General features: G+C 43.4%; 2 protein-coding genes across 2 annotated transcripts; one reads left to right on the top strand and one right to left on the bottom strand.

The window, feature by feature from the left end:
- The first annotated feature begins 5,757 nt into the window (after nucleotides 1-5,757).
- On the top strand, nucleotides 5,758-13,930 carry LOC115577027 (bifunctional epoxide hydrolase 2-like). The gene is made up of 18 exons (XM_030409797.1): nucleotides 5,758-5,988; nucleotides 6,633-6,711; nucleotides 6,786-6,948; nucleotides 7,388-7,578; nucleotides 7,653-7,775; nucleotides 7,933-8,004; nucleotides 8,161-8,256; nucleotides 9,030-9,108; nucleotides 9,877-9,911; nucleotides 9,989-10,015; nucleotides 10,091-10,176; nucleotides 10,300-10,411; nucleotides 10,583-10,657; nucleotides 10,771-10,813; nucleotides 12,721-12,823; nucleotides 13,032-13,101; nucleotides 13,246-13,326; nucleotides 13,411-13,930. The coding sequence occupies exons 1-18, from the start codon at nucleotides 5,885-5,887 to the stop codon at nucleotides 13,555-13,557; spliced, it is 1,686 nt and encodes a 561-aa protein (XP_030265657.1). The 5' UTR covers nucleotides 5,758-5,884; the 3' UTR covers nucleotides 13,558-13,930.
- Nucleotides 13,931-14,482: 552 nt separating this feature from the next.
- On the bottom strand, nucleotides 14,483-17,373 carry LOC115577054 (phospholipase A and acyltransferase 1-like). The gene is made up of 5 exons (XM_030409845.1): nucleotides 16,970-17,373; nucleotides 15,708-15,837; nucleotides 15,116-15,204; nucleotides 14,873-15,037; nucleotides 14,483-14,649 (listed from the first exon to the last, which is right to left on the bottom strand). Exons 1-5 carry the CDS (start codon nucleotides 16,976-16,978, stop codon nucleotides 14,584-14,586), a joined length of 459 nt encoding a protein of 152 aa, XP_030265705.1. The 5' UTR covers nucleotides 16,979-17,373; the 3' UTR covers nucleotides 14,483-14,583.
- Nucleotides 17,374-17,384: the final 11 nt, after the last annotated feature.

Here is a 17,384-nt window from a genome sequence, read left to right as displayed (position 1 = left end):
TGATCACCAGACTCATGGCTGTCAGTGGGAGGAGAACCTGTGAAGGACGGGTTTATTTAGCCCAGACTTACAGAAGAATCAGAAGGAGAGACGGTGACGACTGATGTGTCATCGTTCACAATACGAGGAAAGATAACGATGGTGATTTGGTTTTCATTACTTCCTGTGTCAGAGAAACTAAACATGGCTTTGATAATGAGCTCATTAATTAGATGCGTGACAGGGCCAATAAATTAGTACGATAATGATTGTTATTCCGTCAGTGAAATTATAGATGAAATTATTACTTATCCCAAGCATGTTATACACAATGCAGCATGTCTCTGCAGGAATTTAACAAGTTATGAAGAGAAATAAACAATCCAAAGTGTGGCTTCCGTTCACAACAGAATCCAGCTGCAGTGCTTGTCTATAAAATGATAAATTTAAGTGAGGATGGAAACACCATCGATACGCTGAAAAATCTGTCAACAAAACGTGAGGTTAGATTCCAGGAAGGCAATGTGTTTACCACACTGTGTTAACACAACTGTTATCTATAATTACATTAGCAACATGGAGACGGACATATTTTTTTATCTAAATGAAAACGAATCCATAAGAGACTCCATAAAGAGTAAGACCAACAATCAGAATCTGTTATTACATTGGTATGAATAAAATGATTTTATATAAGAAAACAGACCAGTGAACAAATTCTATAAAGCATAAGGTCATATTACAAAAAGAGAGCAAAACTACAAACTGATCAAAACAGATAGCTGCTAGTTTCTCAGTGCTTTAAAGAACAAGCAAGCTGAGGCAGACTTTTAAATTACTGTTGAACTGTCAAAATCAAGTTAAATAAAAAACATCTTCGTCTAGTAAATGTAAATTATTTTGTACTTTAAAATGTATTCATGATTATGTTAAAGCAGGATAATAAGTAATAATTAAGCATGAAGTTAAAGTCAACTCCGACAGGACGTTTAGTTGGTGGTGCTGACGGTAGTAACTGCTAACAGCTACACAAAGTTAGCTAACTTACCACATTACATTAAACTTGAAATACTTGCAATTAACTCATAAATTATGAAATACTTTGTTTTCTCTCTGGCTGAAGATAAAGTTAAAAGACTCCATTTACCTCAAATTTGCCAGAAACATGGAGCTGCATCACTGTTTCTGTTAACTGCCGTTTAGTCAACCCCATCTGCATGTGGCCCTTTAAAAAAAAACAAACAAACATGGACGTTTGATTTAATCCATATTTAATTTAATCCAATATTCAATCCACAAGCTTTCCTTTAAAGGTGCTATTTGTCAATCCTAACACATCCAATAATAATGCTTTAGGATGGTGGCTGACCTGTGACAGTTTTTAATGAGTAAGACTCAAAAATCAATTTATTTTCCAAAAAGCACCTTTAAAAACTTGTATGGTGTTTGAAAGCAAAAAGGCAAAACCACTGCCCTGTTCTGACCTTTTGTTGTCCACTTACCTGTACAGAGAGCTTCTTATCCCTCAGAGGTTTCAGCGAGTTTGTTTCTCTGTGTTAGGATGTCGAAGTTTTTATAAACCCAACTGTCCAGCTTCATGATGACGTCTAGCTTCCTGGTTAGTCTGCGATGTTTGGAACTTGATGCAGGCACGAAGTGTGGCAGAGAAAACTTTTCCACTGACACCAAAGTAAATTAAGTGATAAAATCTCAACATCCGTGTTCAGACTGGGCAGACTGGTTCAACTGTCCATGGTTGTTTGTTTGGGTTCAGTCATGGGAACAAATCCAGACAGCAAAGGCGACATGTGTAAACAGGCAATGTTTGTCAAACAAGGGAATTCAAACAGAGCAAGCAACAAATGCACAGGCACATCATAATAATCTAACAGAAAAGTCTTGAGGGCATTAAGATCAAGTTCTGTTTTACAAACATTCCCTGATGACAGGACATAGAAACATAGAAGACATCAATAAATTGTACAACAAAGATTGTTGTCACTTGATTGTGTCCCAGTTTCTTTCACACTGTAGCTGGAAATGTCAGTTTGGAAATTGGTTGATAATTATATCTGGAATAGTGGGACGAGGCAGGCTGTCATCCAGAAGTCAGGGATGCTTCCTGTTACTGTAAATGAAAAGTGTCAGTTAAACATGAAGTGTAAAGGAAGCCTGATGGCCTGAGAGACTGATGGGTGGGCAGGAGGTGAACAGGCAGCACAGGGAGCTGGATGAAGTCCAACAGTGAGAGAAGTCGATGCTTGAAACTTGTTTTTGGAACATTTAAAGGGGGCAGAGCGTTCAGAACTTTATAAACTGGTCCAGACTGAAATATCTTAACAACTAATGGATGGATTAATATTCATTTCTAACCTCCAGAGAAGGAATCCTCACGACTTCAGTGATGCTCTGACTTTTGCTCTACAACACCACCAGCAGGCCAAAGTTTGTACTTGTAAATTCAACCAAATCATCTACAGACACACAATCAATGAACACTGATTCATGTGATCCATCATCAGGTCAGATTATGAACTTGTCCAGAACTTTCATCACTTATGACAGGGGTCTTCAACATTTTCCAGGCCAAGGACCCCCAAACCTATACATATTGTATACAGTTGTGTTTTATATTAAACTGTCCTATAGTGCAATGTATAAATGTACCTTGTTATTGTGCATTCAATACTAAGATATTCAAATAATACACAGGTTCATATATTCATGTTTTTATTTTAAACATGTACAAGGTAGGGTGGCCATGCCTCTGCCATTCATAAACATAACATAACAAACTGATACCTGCCAAGATCAACAATGTCTGTCAATTGCATGTAATCATGCATAAAAGCTATTCCAATGGACATTTTAAAAACATAAATGTGGAAACAAAAATTAGTGCTGCTTGTTAGTGCCACTGGCATGCATAAACAGACCTTTTATCTTGCATACAATACTGAACTATTAACATGATAGACAGATTCATGTTTTAATTTTAAACATATACAAGCAATGAATCCTCAAACCATCTATGGTTTGCATACATACTCCCACATTAGTGAGATGTTAGAGCCTGATGTGTAGCACACAACTTGTCTAACCTTGGAGGTTGTCAGGCAGAGAGTCACATCAGCCTCAGGCTGCAGTCTTGACCTGTATTTGTTTTTAAGGTAGGTGATTGAGGAAAATCTACTTTCACAAAGATATGTTGTAGCAAAGGGCAATAGGCTCATCATTGCTTTTGCTGCGAGTTGTGGAAACTCTTACTGGCAAGATATCCAGAACTGGGTGAGTGGTTTAGTTTCATAGATGTTTCTGAACGTGCTGTCAGTGGACAGTTCAATGAGCTGATCCTCTGTCACCGTCAGGCGTGCGCCGTCTGATGTGTTGTCCTTGAATGGAAGCTGTATCCGTGTCTTGTCCCTGCGCAAGGCCTCAGAAAAGTAGTTCCTAAATTGACCATGGAGCGCCTCCAAGTGCGCAAGAATCGCGTGTGTTACGGGAGGCGAAAACACAGCAGAATTTCTCAGCTCATCCACTGACGGACACATGGAAAATATTCCCTCCCCGACACGCTCCTTCCATTTTCTGATCTTTTTGACGAAGCCTTTCATCCTGTCATACAGCTGAAAGGCATGTGTGTTGCGACCTCGCATAGAACTGTTTAGTTTGGTCAGCTCAGCGAAAATGTCAGCAAGATATGCAAGTTAGGTGGATCCAGAAATTGTGGCTGAAAAGTGCAGCCAGCTCTGTGCGCTTTTGGGGGAGTAAAAACTCCCGAATAGACGTGCGTAATTCTAACACACGTGCCAAAACTGTATGAAATCGCATGAAAGCCAGCGCACCTCAGAATGGTACAGTAGATATATAAAGATAAAGACACTTTCCCCACTAGACAATCTACGACAACCAAAAAGACAAAATAAAGATTCTTCTTCTTCTAGTCCAGTGTGCTCTTCTCCTTCAGCAGCACAGAGGTTAGAGAAGAGTTGTGTTTGCAAAGCACTCCTCTTGACTGTATTCACAACTTTCACGACCGAGTCCATGACATCAAACAGTTCAGCGCTCATGCCCTTGGCAACGAGTGACTCGCTGTGCAACAGGCAGTGCGTCCAAATCACATCTGGAGCCACATCCCTGACAAGCGCGCTTAAGCCACTTTTTAATCCAGCCATGGTTCTGCACCATCGGTGCATAGTGCAACACATTTTGCCCATGAAATGTGATTTTCTCAGAAGAAAGCGTCAATCATTTCAGCACTTGTTGTGCGTGCCGAACCTGGCAGAGCCAGCGTGCCACGTATGGCCTCGTGATTGGCACAGCAGCGATAGGGGCGGGTCCTCTTCGTTGATGCGACAGGTATTGCGAATGAACCGGTGCCCAGCCTGAGGAGCTCCCGTATGTCTCTGAATGTGGGCATTGCTGACTGAAAGCCATCTTCTGCCTCCATTTATCTGCTCACTACAGTGTGTTGGATTCATGTTAATGTATATTTAAAGGTGTTTCAATTTGTGGAAAAGAATGCGGGGGAATTATTAAAAAAAAAAAAAAAGTCTAATCAACCCAAACTTGTGGCCGTAGCTCAGCGGGTAGAGCAGGTCGACTAGTGATCGGAAGGTCGCTGGTTCAAATCCCGGCTCCGGCTGGGCTTAGCTGCATGTCGAAGTGTCCGAAGATACTGAATCCCACGTTGCTCATCAGTGAGGGCCCTGCGATAAGCTGGCGACTTGTCCAGGGAATACCTTGCCCTCGCCCTGAGACGATACTGGGATTGGCCCCAGCAGCAACATCCCGCGAAAGGGATAAGCATGACATGACATGACAACCCAAACTTTCGCGACCCCCTGTTGAAGACCTCTGATATGACATAAAGTAAATAGTCTGAAACATCTGACTCTTAGAGAATGTTTCCTGGCCCAAACGTTGCATCATTCAAATCCTAAAACAACTCCAAAAAATATACATAAAGAACATTTGTAAGAAGTTATATTTACTGAGTCTTTCATCAGATTTGTCGTTCAGAAAACAATATATCAGCAGACATTTTCTTTAAGGCATAAAATGTGTTCTTCTTTGTTAGTTTATATTAACAACATATTGACATTTGTGTTCATGTTTTCTATCGGATCGTTGAGGCACTGGCTTTATTTATTTATTGGCTTTAAGAGACTAAAAGTCAAAATGTTGAGATAAAAAGTGAAAATGAAATAGATGAGAAATCGAAATTATGTAGTTCAAATTTTGAGTCAAATTAATTATAATTATATTAATTATAATCAATTAAGAGAAAAAGATTCCAATGATGAGATAAAACGTCATATTTTATAGATAAAAAGTCAGAATTATGAGACAAAAAGGCAAAATGTTGAGATATAAAAACGTGATGATGAAAAAGGACATTTTTTGATGAACAGTCAAATTATCAGATAAAAGTCAGAATTATTCAATAAAGCCAAATATATTAAATTAAAACAATCAGATTTATGAGACTAAAAGTCAAAATGTTGATATTAAAGCCATGATTATGATGAAAGCTCGACATTTGTAGATAAAAGTCAATATATTAGCAGACTAAAGTTATAATGTGAGGCTTTGTGTTGCTGTGGAGCTGCAGACTCTCTCTGTTACACTGACTGAGAAGTTTCTCTTCACACAGTTTAACATTCGTGTTCTGTAAACCAGCAGAAACGGGCCTCTGCAGACCTCTGACGTCATCACAGTGGGCGTGTCTCTTGTGTCGCTGGGTCACGTGTGACCCTGCAGAGGAAGTGGGAGGAGCTTGTGTCAGTGCGTACACAGGTCAGCCTCTGCTCTGCACGAGAGTCTGCAGCAGCAGCAGCAGCACAGGACCAGGACCAGAACCAGAACCAGGACTGTGCTGGACCACAGAGTCTCACTCACAGGGATGGACCAGAAGAAAGCCGTCCTCTTCAACTTCTGGGGAGTTGTTGTCTCTTCCAGACCTCATGCTGTTTTCCACAAGTTGGAGCAGTTGCACAACCTGCCGGGGTAAGAAACAGTCACACCACCTCTGCTGTCAGACAGTTCACCTGTCCAGATCAGACGAGACATTCATCCTCTCAACAACTCTCTGTGTCAGGAAACTGTAAAGACCTGTGAAATCATCTGCTCAGACTGGAACGTTTTCTCAAACTCAACAGGACGACTTCATGCTTTGTTCTGTGAAAACGTGATTTGACTTGCAAAAGAGTTCAGATGAACTCTGACACACTGCTGAGTTTCAGCCCGGCACTGTTGTTTCTCTCGTTACTAGATGCACTGTTAGAATGCAAATGATTGTTTCTGTGTGACAGGAATCAGAGCTCAGCTCGATCACAGCCTCAAGTCTTCAGCAAATTTCAATTATGTGTTAAAATGTTGAAATAATGTGTTATAAAGTCATAAGTCTTAGATAAAAGTCAAATTTATGAGATAGAAGTCAAAAATATGATATAAAAGGTCAAAAATATGAGATAAACGTCGGAATAACAGGATAATTATGAGATAAAACATCATAATTATGAGACACGAAGGCCTCTCGGCACACCTGCCGCACCTTGACCACCCACCTACACTGATGATGTCACTGAAAGCTGCAGCACGATGTGATTGTGATGTAACGATCTGGTTCTTTGTCTCTTGGTGGTTTTCAGTGGTTTCCTGTCCAGTGTGGCGTCCCAGCAGGACGGCGCCATGAGCCGGGCTGAGCGCGGCGAGGTGACGCTCTCTCAGGTGAGCGAGCTACAGATGGTTGTTTGGCCCGGCTGCTGTCTTCTGGTCCTGATGATGAAACTGTGTGTGTGCAGATGATCCCGGCGTTCGAGGCCGAGTGTGTGAAGGAGGCCCAGGTCCGGGCCGTGACTCTGCCGCCTGATTGGTCGGTGGGACTCCTGCTGGAGGAGCTCAGAGAGGCGATGATGGAGGTCCGACCAGCCGTGCTGAAGACGGCTGCCAGTCTGAGACACAGTGGTCTGTATGACAGTGACCCCAGAACCAGAACCAGAACCAGAATCACTATAGAAACTGTTCCTGTCGCCAGTAGGTGGCGCTCTGACTAGAATTTAATATCGGCTAGTAGATGTCGTCTTGTCAAACAGTTACACAGAAACAAAACTTTTACTCTCAGAGGTCTGAAGTTTGCAGCTTAAATCTCAGCAGTTTGTAAAAGTAGCACGTCGGAAAATTACACGATAGAAGCTAAAATTGGCCACTAAATTAAAAATGGCTGACTTCCTGTTTGGTTTAGCTCCTGGCAGCAAGAGACTTTGTTTCCCGTCTCCAGATGTTACATGTGCCTGTCAGATTTTATACATCTGGGTGAAATGTGACATGAGGGCTGCACAGATTAAACGCTGATTAAATCCTGACGCACCAGAAGAAGTCTGAGCTGGCGTTCTCCTCCCATCAGGGTTGCTGACGGCCGTGCTGGCCAATCATTGGCTGGATGACCGCGCGGCTGCAGACGGCCCAGCCCGCCTTCTCTCTCTGCTGGGCGGCCATTTTGACCTGGTCCTCCAGTCCTGTCGCTCAGGTCACAGGGTCCCCGAGGCGTCCATGTTCAGCCGCGCTCTGCAGCAGCTGGGAGTGACGCCACAGCAGGTAGACGACACGGTCTGGTACGTATCTCTGCACAGCCTGCACACAGGTACAAACACCTGTCCGTCTGGTTTCAGGCTGTGTGGGTGGATGCAGAGGAGGACGGTGTGAAGGCAGCGGAGGCCGCGGGGGTGAAGGCCATCCTGGTGGGCGATCTGGACGACGCGCTCAGGAAGCTGGCAGACTTCACAGGAGTTCAGGTTCAGAACTGCAGATCACACGTGGACTTTGTGTCTCACAGTTTTGACCTTTATGGGCTTCCATACAAAAGGTCATCCTGCTCTGCTGACAGGAAGCTGCTGAGCAGGATGATCTTCTTCATGTTCACACGTCGTCCTCTCTCACTGTGTGTTTCAGGCTGTCGGAGCAGAGAGTCCTCCGCCCTCCTGCAGGCCTGATGGAGTGTCTCATGGCTACGTCACCATCAGGGTAACTGTCACCTGCAGCACGGCTCTCTACCTGTGGTCTCCTCAGGGCTTTACAGAGGAAAGACGCAGATTAAATCCTGTTTTCTCAACACAATAATGATATTTTCTGTGTGTGTGTGTGTGTGTGTGTGTGTGTGTGTGTGTGTGTGTGTCTCAGCCTGGTGTGACGACTCATTATGTTGAAATGGGCTCAGGTCCACCGGTTCTGCTGTGTCACGGCTTCCCTGAGAGCTGGTTCTCCTGGAGGTTCCAGGTAACAAACTCTTTATCTCAGAATGACTTTTTTTTACCTTTTGTCGCAATTGATCTTGAATATTTGAAATCATTTCAACTTTTCCATCTCATAAATGACTTTCTATCTCAAAATGTGAACCTTTTATGTAAAGTTTTCAGGTTTTTATCACACAACTTTGACTTGTATTTCACTCTTTTGACATTTTAGCTCATAATTTATCAGAAGTTTGACTTCATTTGATACTTCCTCTAATTTAATTTAATTCAATTTGAACTTCCTGTTGTGTCACAAGTCTGCACACGTTTATCAAAACAGCAAAGAAGAGCAGAACTGTGCAGCTGAACACAGATTCAGTTCATGTTTATGTGTTAATACTACAGCCAGTGATGGAGGAAGTGTTCAGATCCTTTACTGCAGTAAAAGTACAAATATAAAAATACTCTGTTACAAGTCAAAGTCAGGGAGATGTTCTCTGTGTACAGTCTGAAAGTATCTGACATTAAATGTACTTAAGGATCAAAAGTAAGTTATGAATATTTGCACATACATATAAACTGTCAGTCGACTGATGAACAGACCTGATATTCAGCAATCAGGTTTTCTTTTTTCAGTCTGATTTTAGAATCTGCTGCTTGGCTCTGCTGCAGTTATCTGCAAATTAACTATTAACTGAAGCTGTAAAATAAATGTGGTGGAGTCGACGTGTAAAGAAGCAGAAAATGGAAACACTTCAGTGAAATATACGTACCTGAAACTGCACTTTGTCCCTGATAAGAAGCTTTTGTTTGCAGATTCCAGCTCTGGCAGCAGCAGGATTCAGGGTGTTGGCTCTGGACATGAAGGGCTACGGAGAGTCCACAGCACCCACAGGTGTGTGTGTGTGTGTGTGTGTGTGTGTGTGTGTGTGTGTGTGTGTGTGTGTGTGTGTGTGTGTGTGTGTATGTGTGTGTGTGTGTGTGTGTGTGTGTGTGGGTTCAACACTAAATACTGTTTGGATAGAAAAGATTTATGATGAAATCAGCTGGATTGTGCCCGAACACACCGTCAGCACACAAACATCTGGACCGGTTCTGACCCACACAGCTCAAACACACGGCGACACACAGGTGCTGCTGAAGGAGGGCGTGTCTCTAATGCAGGTGGTGAAAACACTCACACCTGGACTCAGGCACAGGCCACGCCCCCTCCTGCTTCACCAGAAAACAGTCTGGCAAAGTGCAACAAGCTGGTTCCTTCAGGAAACACTGATGAGAAATAAAAGAAAAGAAAATAACTCGATGAGATCAAATTCACAAAAGAATAATATAATAATCCTCCAATCGTCATCTTATTGAAAAGGAACATTTCTGACGTACACATCAGAAATGATTTGTGCAGATCTTTTTTATTGTTTAATAAAATGTGAACATCGCTCAGCTGCAGATTAACTGACAGGTTAGAATATTAAATGTGTTTGTTCAGATGTTATTCGAGATGTGATGACACACGAACACAACACTGATGTCATGAATCAATGAATGAATGAGCAGTGAGAGTGTTTTATTGTGAAAGGGTGTCTGCAGTCAGTCTGCAGGTGTGTGTCGCCCTCTGCTGGACACTGAGTGTGCTCACCTCTCTTTCACTGTCACTCTCTGACAGACATCGAGGAGTATTCTCAGCAGCAGCTGTGTCAGGTACGTCTGATCAGACACACATCAGCTGTTCAGACTGTTTCATCTCCATCAACAAACTGTTTTCTCTTTGTTTCCAGGATTTAATCACATTCATGGACAGAATGGTGAGACACACACACACACACACACACACACTCTACAATGACAGACACAGGAGCTGACCTCCTTCTCTTGTCCAGTCCATCCCTCAGGTCACCCTCATCGGTCACGACTGGGGCGGCGCTCTGGTTTGGACCATGGCCCAGTTCTACCCCGAGAGAGTCAGGTGCACACACATGCACACACACACACACACACACACACACACACACACACACACAGAGACTCAGCGACGCCTCCCAGAGACTTTAAACTGGACTGAAATGTGTGTTTGTGTGTTGTTCTGAAGGGCGGTGGCGTCTCTGAACACTCCTCTGTTCCCCGTCGACCCGTCTGTTTCTCCTGCAGAGAAAGTGAAGAATATTCCCATATTTGACTACCAGGTCTACTTCCAAAAGCCTGTAAGTCTGCCTGCAGCATGCCAACATGCTAACGCGATGTGATGCAACATAGACAGGCCTTAATAAGTCCAGTCAGTCCAATGGGAACCTGAATGCACCTGAATGCACCTGAACGTACCTGAATGCACCTGACAACACTTTCCAGAAGTCTTGTTTCTCTCACTGCTGCAGGGTGCCGCTGAGGCCGAGCTGGAGAAAGACCTGGAGAGGACGTTCAAGATTTTCTTTTTCAGCAGCACTGAAGCAGTGAGGACACACACACACACACGCACACACGTAACACAACACACCTGTGTAGGTACAAGAATCACCTTCATGATGTAATGATAGTGTTCACATGTCTGTGTGTGTTCTTGCAGGCGGAGCGTCCTGAAATCAGCACCGCAGGAGTCTGTGCTCGAGGTAACAGTCACAGTCTGTGTGTGTTACAGGAGGTCTGTGTGTGTTACAGGAGGTCTGTGTGTGTTACAGGAGGTCTGTGTGTGTTACAGGAGGTCTGTGTGTGTTACAGGAGGTCTGTGTGTGTTACAGGAGGTCTGTGTGTGTTACAGGAGGTCTGTGTGTGTTACAGGAGGTCTGTGTGTGTTACAGGAGGTCTGTGTGTGTTACAGAAGGTCTGCGTGTGTTACAGGTGGACTGTGTGTGTTACAGAAGGTCTGTGTGTGTTACAGCAGGTCTGTGTGTGTTACAGGTGGACTGTGTGTGTTACAGGTGGACTGTGTGTGTGACAGCAGGTCTGTGTGTGTTACAGGTGGACTGTGTGTGTTACAGGTGGACTGTGTGTATTACAGGTGGACTGTGTGTATTACATCAGGTCTGTGTGTGACAGCAGGTCTGTGTGTGTTACAGCAGGTCTGTGTGTGTTACAGGTGGACTGTGTGTATTACAGGTGGACTGTGTGTGTTACAGGAGGTCTGTGTGTGACAGCAGGTCTGTGTGTGTTACAGCAGGTCTGTGTGTGTTACAGGAGGTCTGTGTGTGTTACAGGAGGTCTGTGTGTGTTACAGGAGGTCTGTGTGTGTTACAGGTGGACTGTGTGTGTTACAGGAGGTCTGTGTGTGTTACAGGAGGTCTGTGTGTGTTACAGGAGGTCTGTGTGTGTTACAGGAGGTCTGTGTGTGTTACAGGTGGTCTGTGTGTGTTACAGGTGGACTGTGTGTGTTACAGGTGGACTGTGTGTGTTACAGGTGGACTGTGTGTGTTACAGCAGGTCTGTGTGTGTTACAGGAGGTCTGTGTGTGTTACAGCAGGTCTGTGTGTGTTACAGGTGGTCTGTGTGTGTTACAGGTGGACTGTGTGTGTTACAGGAGGTCTGTGTGTGTTACAGGAGGTCTGTGTGTGTTACAGGAGGTCTGTGTGTGTTACAGGTGGTCTGTGTGTGTTACAGGTGGACTGTGTGTGTTACAGGAGGTCTGTGTGTGTTACAGGAGGTCTGTGTGTGTTACAGGAGGTCTGTGTGTGTTACAGGAGGTCTGTGTGTGTTACAGGAGGTCTGTGTGTGTTACAGGTGGACTGTGTGTGTTACAGGTGGACTGTGTGTGTTACAGGAGGTCTGTGTGTGTTACAGGAGGTCTGTGTGTGTTACAGGAGGTCTGTGTGTGTTACAGGAGGTCTGTGTGTGTTACAGGTGGTCTGTGTGTGTTACAGGTGGACTGTGTGTGTTACAGGTGGACTGTGTGTGTTACAGGTGGACTGTGTGTGTTACAGCAGGTCTGTGTGTGTTACAGGAGGTCTGTGTGTGTTACAGCAGGTCTGTGTGTGTTACAGGTGGTCTGTGTGTGTTACAGGTGGACTGTGTGTGTTACAGGAGGTCTGTGTGTGTTACAGGAGGTCTGTGTGTGTTACAGGTGGACTGTGTGTGTTACAGGAGGTCTGTGTGTGACAGCAGGTCTGTGTGTGTTACAGGAGGTCTGTGTGTGTTACAGCAGGTCTGTGTGTGTTACAGGAGGTCTGTGTGTGTTACAGGAGGTCTGTGTGTGTTACAGGAGGTCTGTGTGTGTTACAGGTGGTCTGTGTGTGTGTTACAGGAGGTCTGTGTGTGTTACAGGAGGTCTGTGTGTGTTACAGCAGGTCTGTGTGTGTTACAGGAGGTCTGTGTGTGTTACAGCAGGTCTGTGTGTGTTACAGGAGGTCTGTGTGTGTTACAGGAGGTCTGTGTGTGTTACAGGAGGTCTGTGTGTGTTACAGCAGGTCTGTGTGTGTTACAGGAGGTCTGTGTGTGTTACAGGTGGACTGTGTGTGTTACAGGAGGTCTGTGTGTGTTACAGGAGGTCTGTGTGTGTTACAGGTGGTCTGTGTGTGTGTTACAGGTGGACTGTTAGTGGGTCAGCCGGATGAGGTTCCCCGCAGCTCCATGCTGACGGAGGCCGACCTGCAGTACTACGTCAGCCAGTACAGAGAGCGAGGCTTCAGGTGAGCACATGTACTCACCTGCTGAACGTCAGTATTTCCACTTCCCGCTCTGTCTTGTTTTATAGTGCTCCTCTTCCTGTATTATTCAGCGGGGTTGGGACAGAGTATCTGTATGACAACATATCATATGGCCTCCGTACCGATATGATTATTGATATATTGATAACCCTGCTGTGGGTCAGTCATCGTCTCCTGTTTGGTGTCACAGGGGGCCGTTGAACTGGTACCGTAACGGGGACGTGGACTGGAGGTGGATGTGTTCTCGTCCCACTGCAAAGGTTTGTGACAGAAAACTTCACGAGAGAAGAAACCTGGAATTCATTAAAACATCCTGGAAAACAAGGGGCTGTCCTGGAAAAATGTTTTTCATTGTGTGTGTGTGTGTGTGTGTGTGTGTGTGTGTGTGTGTGTGTGTGTGTCAGCTGCTGATGCCTGCACTGATGGTGACGGCAGGTAAAGACCAGGTGCTGCTGCCGGCTATGTCTAAAGGGATGGAGAAGATGGTGAGGAAGCCAGCAGTGACGTGATCGATCGATCAATACAGGTGATCGGAAAACAAATCTGATGCAACTGTTTGTTGATCGCAGATCCCGAACCTGACCAGAGGACACATCGAGGAGTGTGGACACTGGACTCAGATGGAGAGACCGGAGGAGACAAACAAGATCCTGATATCATGGCTGAAAGACACTCACAAGAAGGAGGGAGGAGTTAGTGTGTCTCCCAAACTGTGAGGGAGGAAGGAAGGAAAGGAGGGAGGAAGGAAGGGAGGAAGGACAGGGTATATACAGAAATTCTTAAGCTGAATTTAATACCTTTTAATACCTTCACAATATTTTTTAATACCAACACGACTTCGAGCTGCAACTGTAGTGACAACCTTTGGAACTTAAGTGTTGGGGGTAACTAATTATAAAGTAACAGATTACTGTCATTTTGTTACTTAACTTCCTGAGTGAGTAAATGTAGTGATGCTTACAATTCAAATGAAGTGCCTGTTACTACTGGATACTTTGTTGCCTCAATAAAAACACTAACCTATAAGGAACTGATGAAACGACCTGATGAAGCAGAATTAAAAAGTTCATCTTGTGTCAAAAACTGAAACAAAGACTGGATTATTTTTGCGTCATCACACCAAAGACTCAAACACTGAACGTTTCAAATAACTTTATTTATAAAGTGAAGATCTGACAGAAATCTCTGTGGCAACAAACAGTTGGTTTATTTAAGTTAAAGCAACCAAACAAATACTGAAACATCAGAAAAGCCAGACAGCGAGATGATGAATGATAAACAAAAATGTTTTAACATTAAACATGAAAACTGAAATAAATGAAACCAGCAGGAGTTTATCTGGTAACTTTTGATAAAAGATGCTGTAAACATGCAAAAAGAACAATATTGATAAAAGACTGACTGATTTGTATGTAAAATTAATTATTAAACAGTCGTTAGTTGACATTATTGTTTAAAATCACCTGATTGAATAATTAGCATAGGTGCTAACAACCTGCACCTTGTATTCCATTTTTGCAATACATGAAATTTGACATTATAAACACTAATATAGTATAACATGTGTTTGTGTCAAATCTCCAAACACAACATTTTTATCCAAAATTTATTTTGTGATATAACAACTTTATTTTTCAAATAATGACGATCAGAGTCGACAGCACTCCGTCAGAAGAGAGCGGACCAGGAGGAGCGACGTCGCCCTCCAGTGGCTGAGACGAGAACTGAACATTAAACAGTTTTCACAGTTTTTTCTCTTCAAACAGCTTCTTCCAGGCCGGCATGATGTGCTTATAAATCTTGTCTATCTGTAACACACAGATTATTATCATTATATAATTAAATATGTGAGAATGTCTGTCATTTATATGTAAACTGAGGAGAAGTGGGCCGAGCACAGATCCAGGTGGAACTCCAGTTAATCAAAAACGTTTAAAAAGCTCTCGATTGATTTGCTAAAACAACCGGAGAAACTGATATCAACAAGAAAACAAGTTGATATCAGTGAAACAACATCGTCTGTCGACTGACCTGTTCAGATTTCTTGATTCCGTATCTGAAGAGCGTCGCCTGGTGCTCGCTGTTGTGAAACAGGATGTCGAACGTCACCTCGCGGCCCATCATGTCGTCGATCGACTGCTTCACCACATTGTGGAAGTCTCTGGCTGGGTGCACCTCGTCAAACATGTTGTTGACCTGTGACACGTCAGCACTTTGTCATCAGTGTGTTTCTGTGACAGTCGTTCACGATTCGATCATATTTCTCGTTGTTACCTTGTACTTTTTCCCCAGCAGCTCCAGGGGATCCAGTTTGACCTCTGACCTCAGAGCTCGACCATACAGCAGCAGCTTAATGTCTGAATCTGACAATCAAACACACAACAAGTGTTCAACATTGTGTTTGATGATGGAGACGGCTGGAAAAGTCTTAAACAAAACCCAAATGAGACAAACGATCAAGCAGTTTGTGTGTGTGTCATTTTCTTTAAAATACTTAAAAATGCAGTGAGAATATTTTAACGATAGAAATAAAAACAAACACATAAAAGCTGCAGGTTTCTAATGAAGAATAGAGAAAATTCTGTTTGATTTCTGAAGAAATTAACAAAAAGATTCAATATTTTACTGGAATTAAAGATTTCAGCTTTTAAAACAGAAATAAAACTTGGAAGTAAGAAACGAAAGTGACTTGATGAGAAGACTTATTTGCCTCCTTCCTGCCACAATATTATAATATTAACTTTCATCCCACGGGCTTTAACATCTTCACGATGCAGAACAACAAACTATTCATCAACTGTTGAGGTCACATTGAATTTGTTTCTAAAACACAGAATATCAGGATCACTGGAGGTGAAACACCGACCTCGGCAGGTCAGGTGAGCGACGTAGGGAACGCCGTCCCTCTCTCCGTAGTAGATGGCGAAGTGAGAGAAGAACTTGTTCCTGGGATACTCCACGATGTCCCCCGGGAACAACTTGGGGCGGGAATTTTTCTGCAGAGACACGAAGAGATCGTCGAGTAATGAGGCAGGACGGCGAGCTCGCAGGTGCTGCTTTAGATTTAACCACAAGAAAAACCTGAAGTCATCTGAGCAGGAAGCCACAACATGAAGACTTCACATCAGCTTCAAACATTCCTTTGTATTTATTTTATTTTTAAAGTTGATATCTGCTGCAAAACATGGAACAAACAAAACTAGCGAGAGAGATTTTCTTGAATAAATCCACAAAGACGTTATGAATGTATGAAGTTTGTTGAGGTTTGTGCTGAACATCCAGGAGGACCTGACGAAACTCGGCAGCATGATTTCATTTAAATAGTTGTTGCTGAAAGTTTACAGCCATTAAATTAATAACAGGAAGTGCCAAGTCTAACAGAGATGTGCCAATTTACCAGTTTCAAACAGTGTATACGAAGCGATACTGTCAAGACTCCAATTTGGAAAAACTTAATCACGCGCTGGACTTTTTTCTTGACCCTGTCCTGACCAGAATCAGCCAGAAGTCTCCAGTTCACCCAGAATGCATCAGCTCTTCACTGGCTCGCTGTCTGAAAGCTCCTCTGGGTCTCACCCCGAAAAACAAAACAAAGGCAACGCTGAGATCCAGAGCTCCTGGAGGAACAAACACCCGGAGCCACATCTCATCTGTTATCATTTCTTTGTTCATATTGTGTTTTATTTGCTCTCTCGACGTCCCTGGAAACGAAGACTCAAATTTTTAAACATTTAAATAAAGTTCGACACTCTCTCCGTTACGCTGCTGCTGTTTTGTCGATGTTACACACAAGCGACCTCATGAAGCAAATCGTTACCTGAGTAAACTTGTTGATTTCTGTGTTTTTTGAAGAAAAACTGCCAAAATGTTTCAGACAGAAGCTTTAAATTGTTGTGTAGCAGCTAAAACTAAAAACTTGATTGAATTTGTCAGCAATGCTTCACATCCTGGTTCCTGAAGTGTTCAGCGTCTCTCTGAATAACTTAAAAGCGAAGACGATGAGGGAAAGTTGTTTTGATTGATGGTTTATGTTCAGATTGTTCACTGAAAACTAGAAAACACATTTTTCTGTGAGATCATCGACAACAAAGTGAAGATAAACGTTGAAACAAAGTGTGTCGTACTCACCAGGCCCATGAGTTAAACGTCTTCACGGCTGCTTTCTTCAGTCGCTTGTGACAATAAATCCTCAACACTCACAGGAACCTCATCTGCTTTACATACCGCCTGCACTGATGTGATACTCCCGAGTGTATCAGTCTGTCACAGTCACACAACACTGACCTCGGCCTCGCCATCGCCCTTCATCACACTTACACACCATCAGCACTCGTGTCTTTGTGTTGTTGTGTGTTGTTGTGCGTCTTAGCTTCACGTCAGGTGTGTTTTTGTGGGTCGGGGAGATTTTTAGGGACATTTCAGGTTTGTTTTCTGAGCCTTGTGTCTCCCTCAGTGAGCTCTGGGTGTGTGAAGCAGGTGTTTCCTAAACACAGAGCGTAAAAAGAGGAAGTGGATTAAACTCAGCTTCGATCTGACTCGTTTT

This window comes from Sparus aurata, chromosome 24 (genome assembly GCF_900880675.1).
Source record: "Sparus aurata chromosome 24, fSpaAur1.1, whole genome shotgun sequence".
In the NCBI taxonomy this organism is placed as follows: domain Eukaryota; kingdom Metazoa; phylum Chordata; class Actinopteri; order Spariformes; family Sparidae; genus Sparus; species Sparus aurata.
The sequence above is the reverse complement of the archived record's forward strand: the minus strand, read 5'-3'. Positions and strand labels throughout refer to the sequence as shown.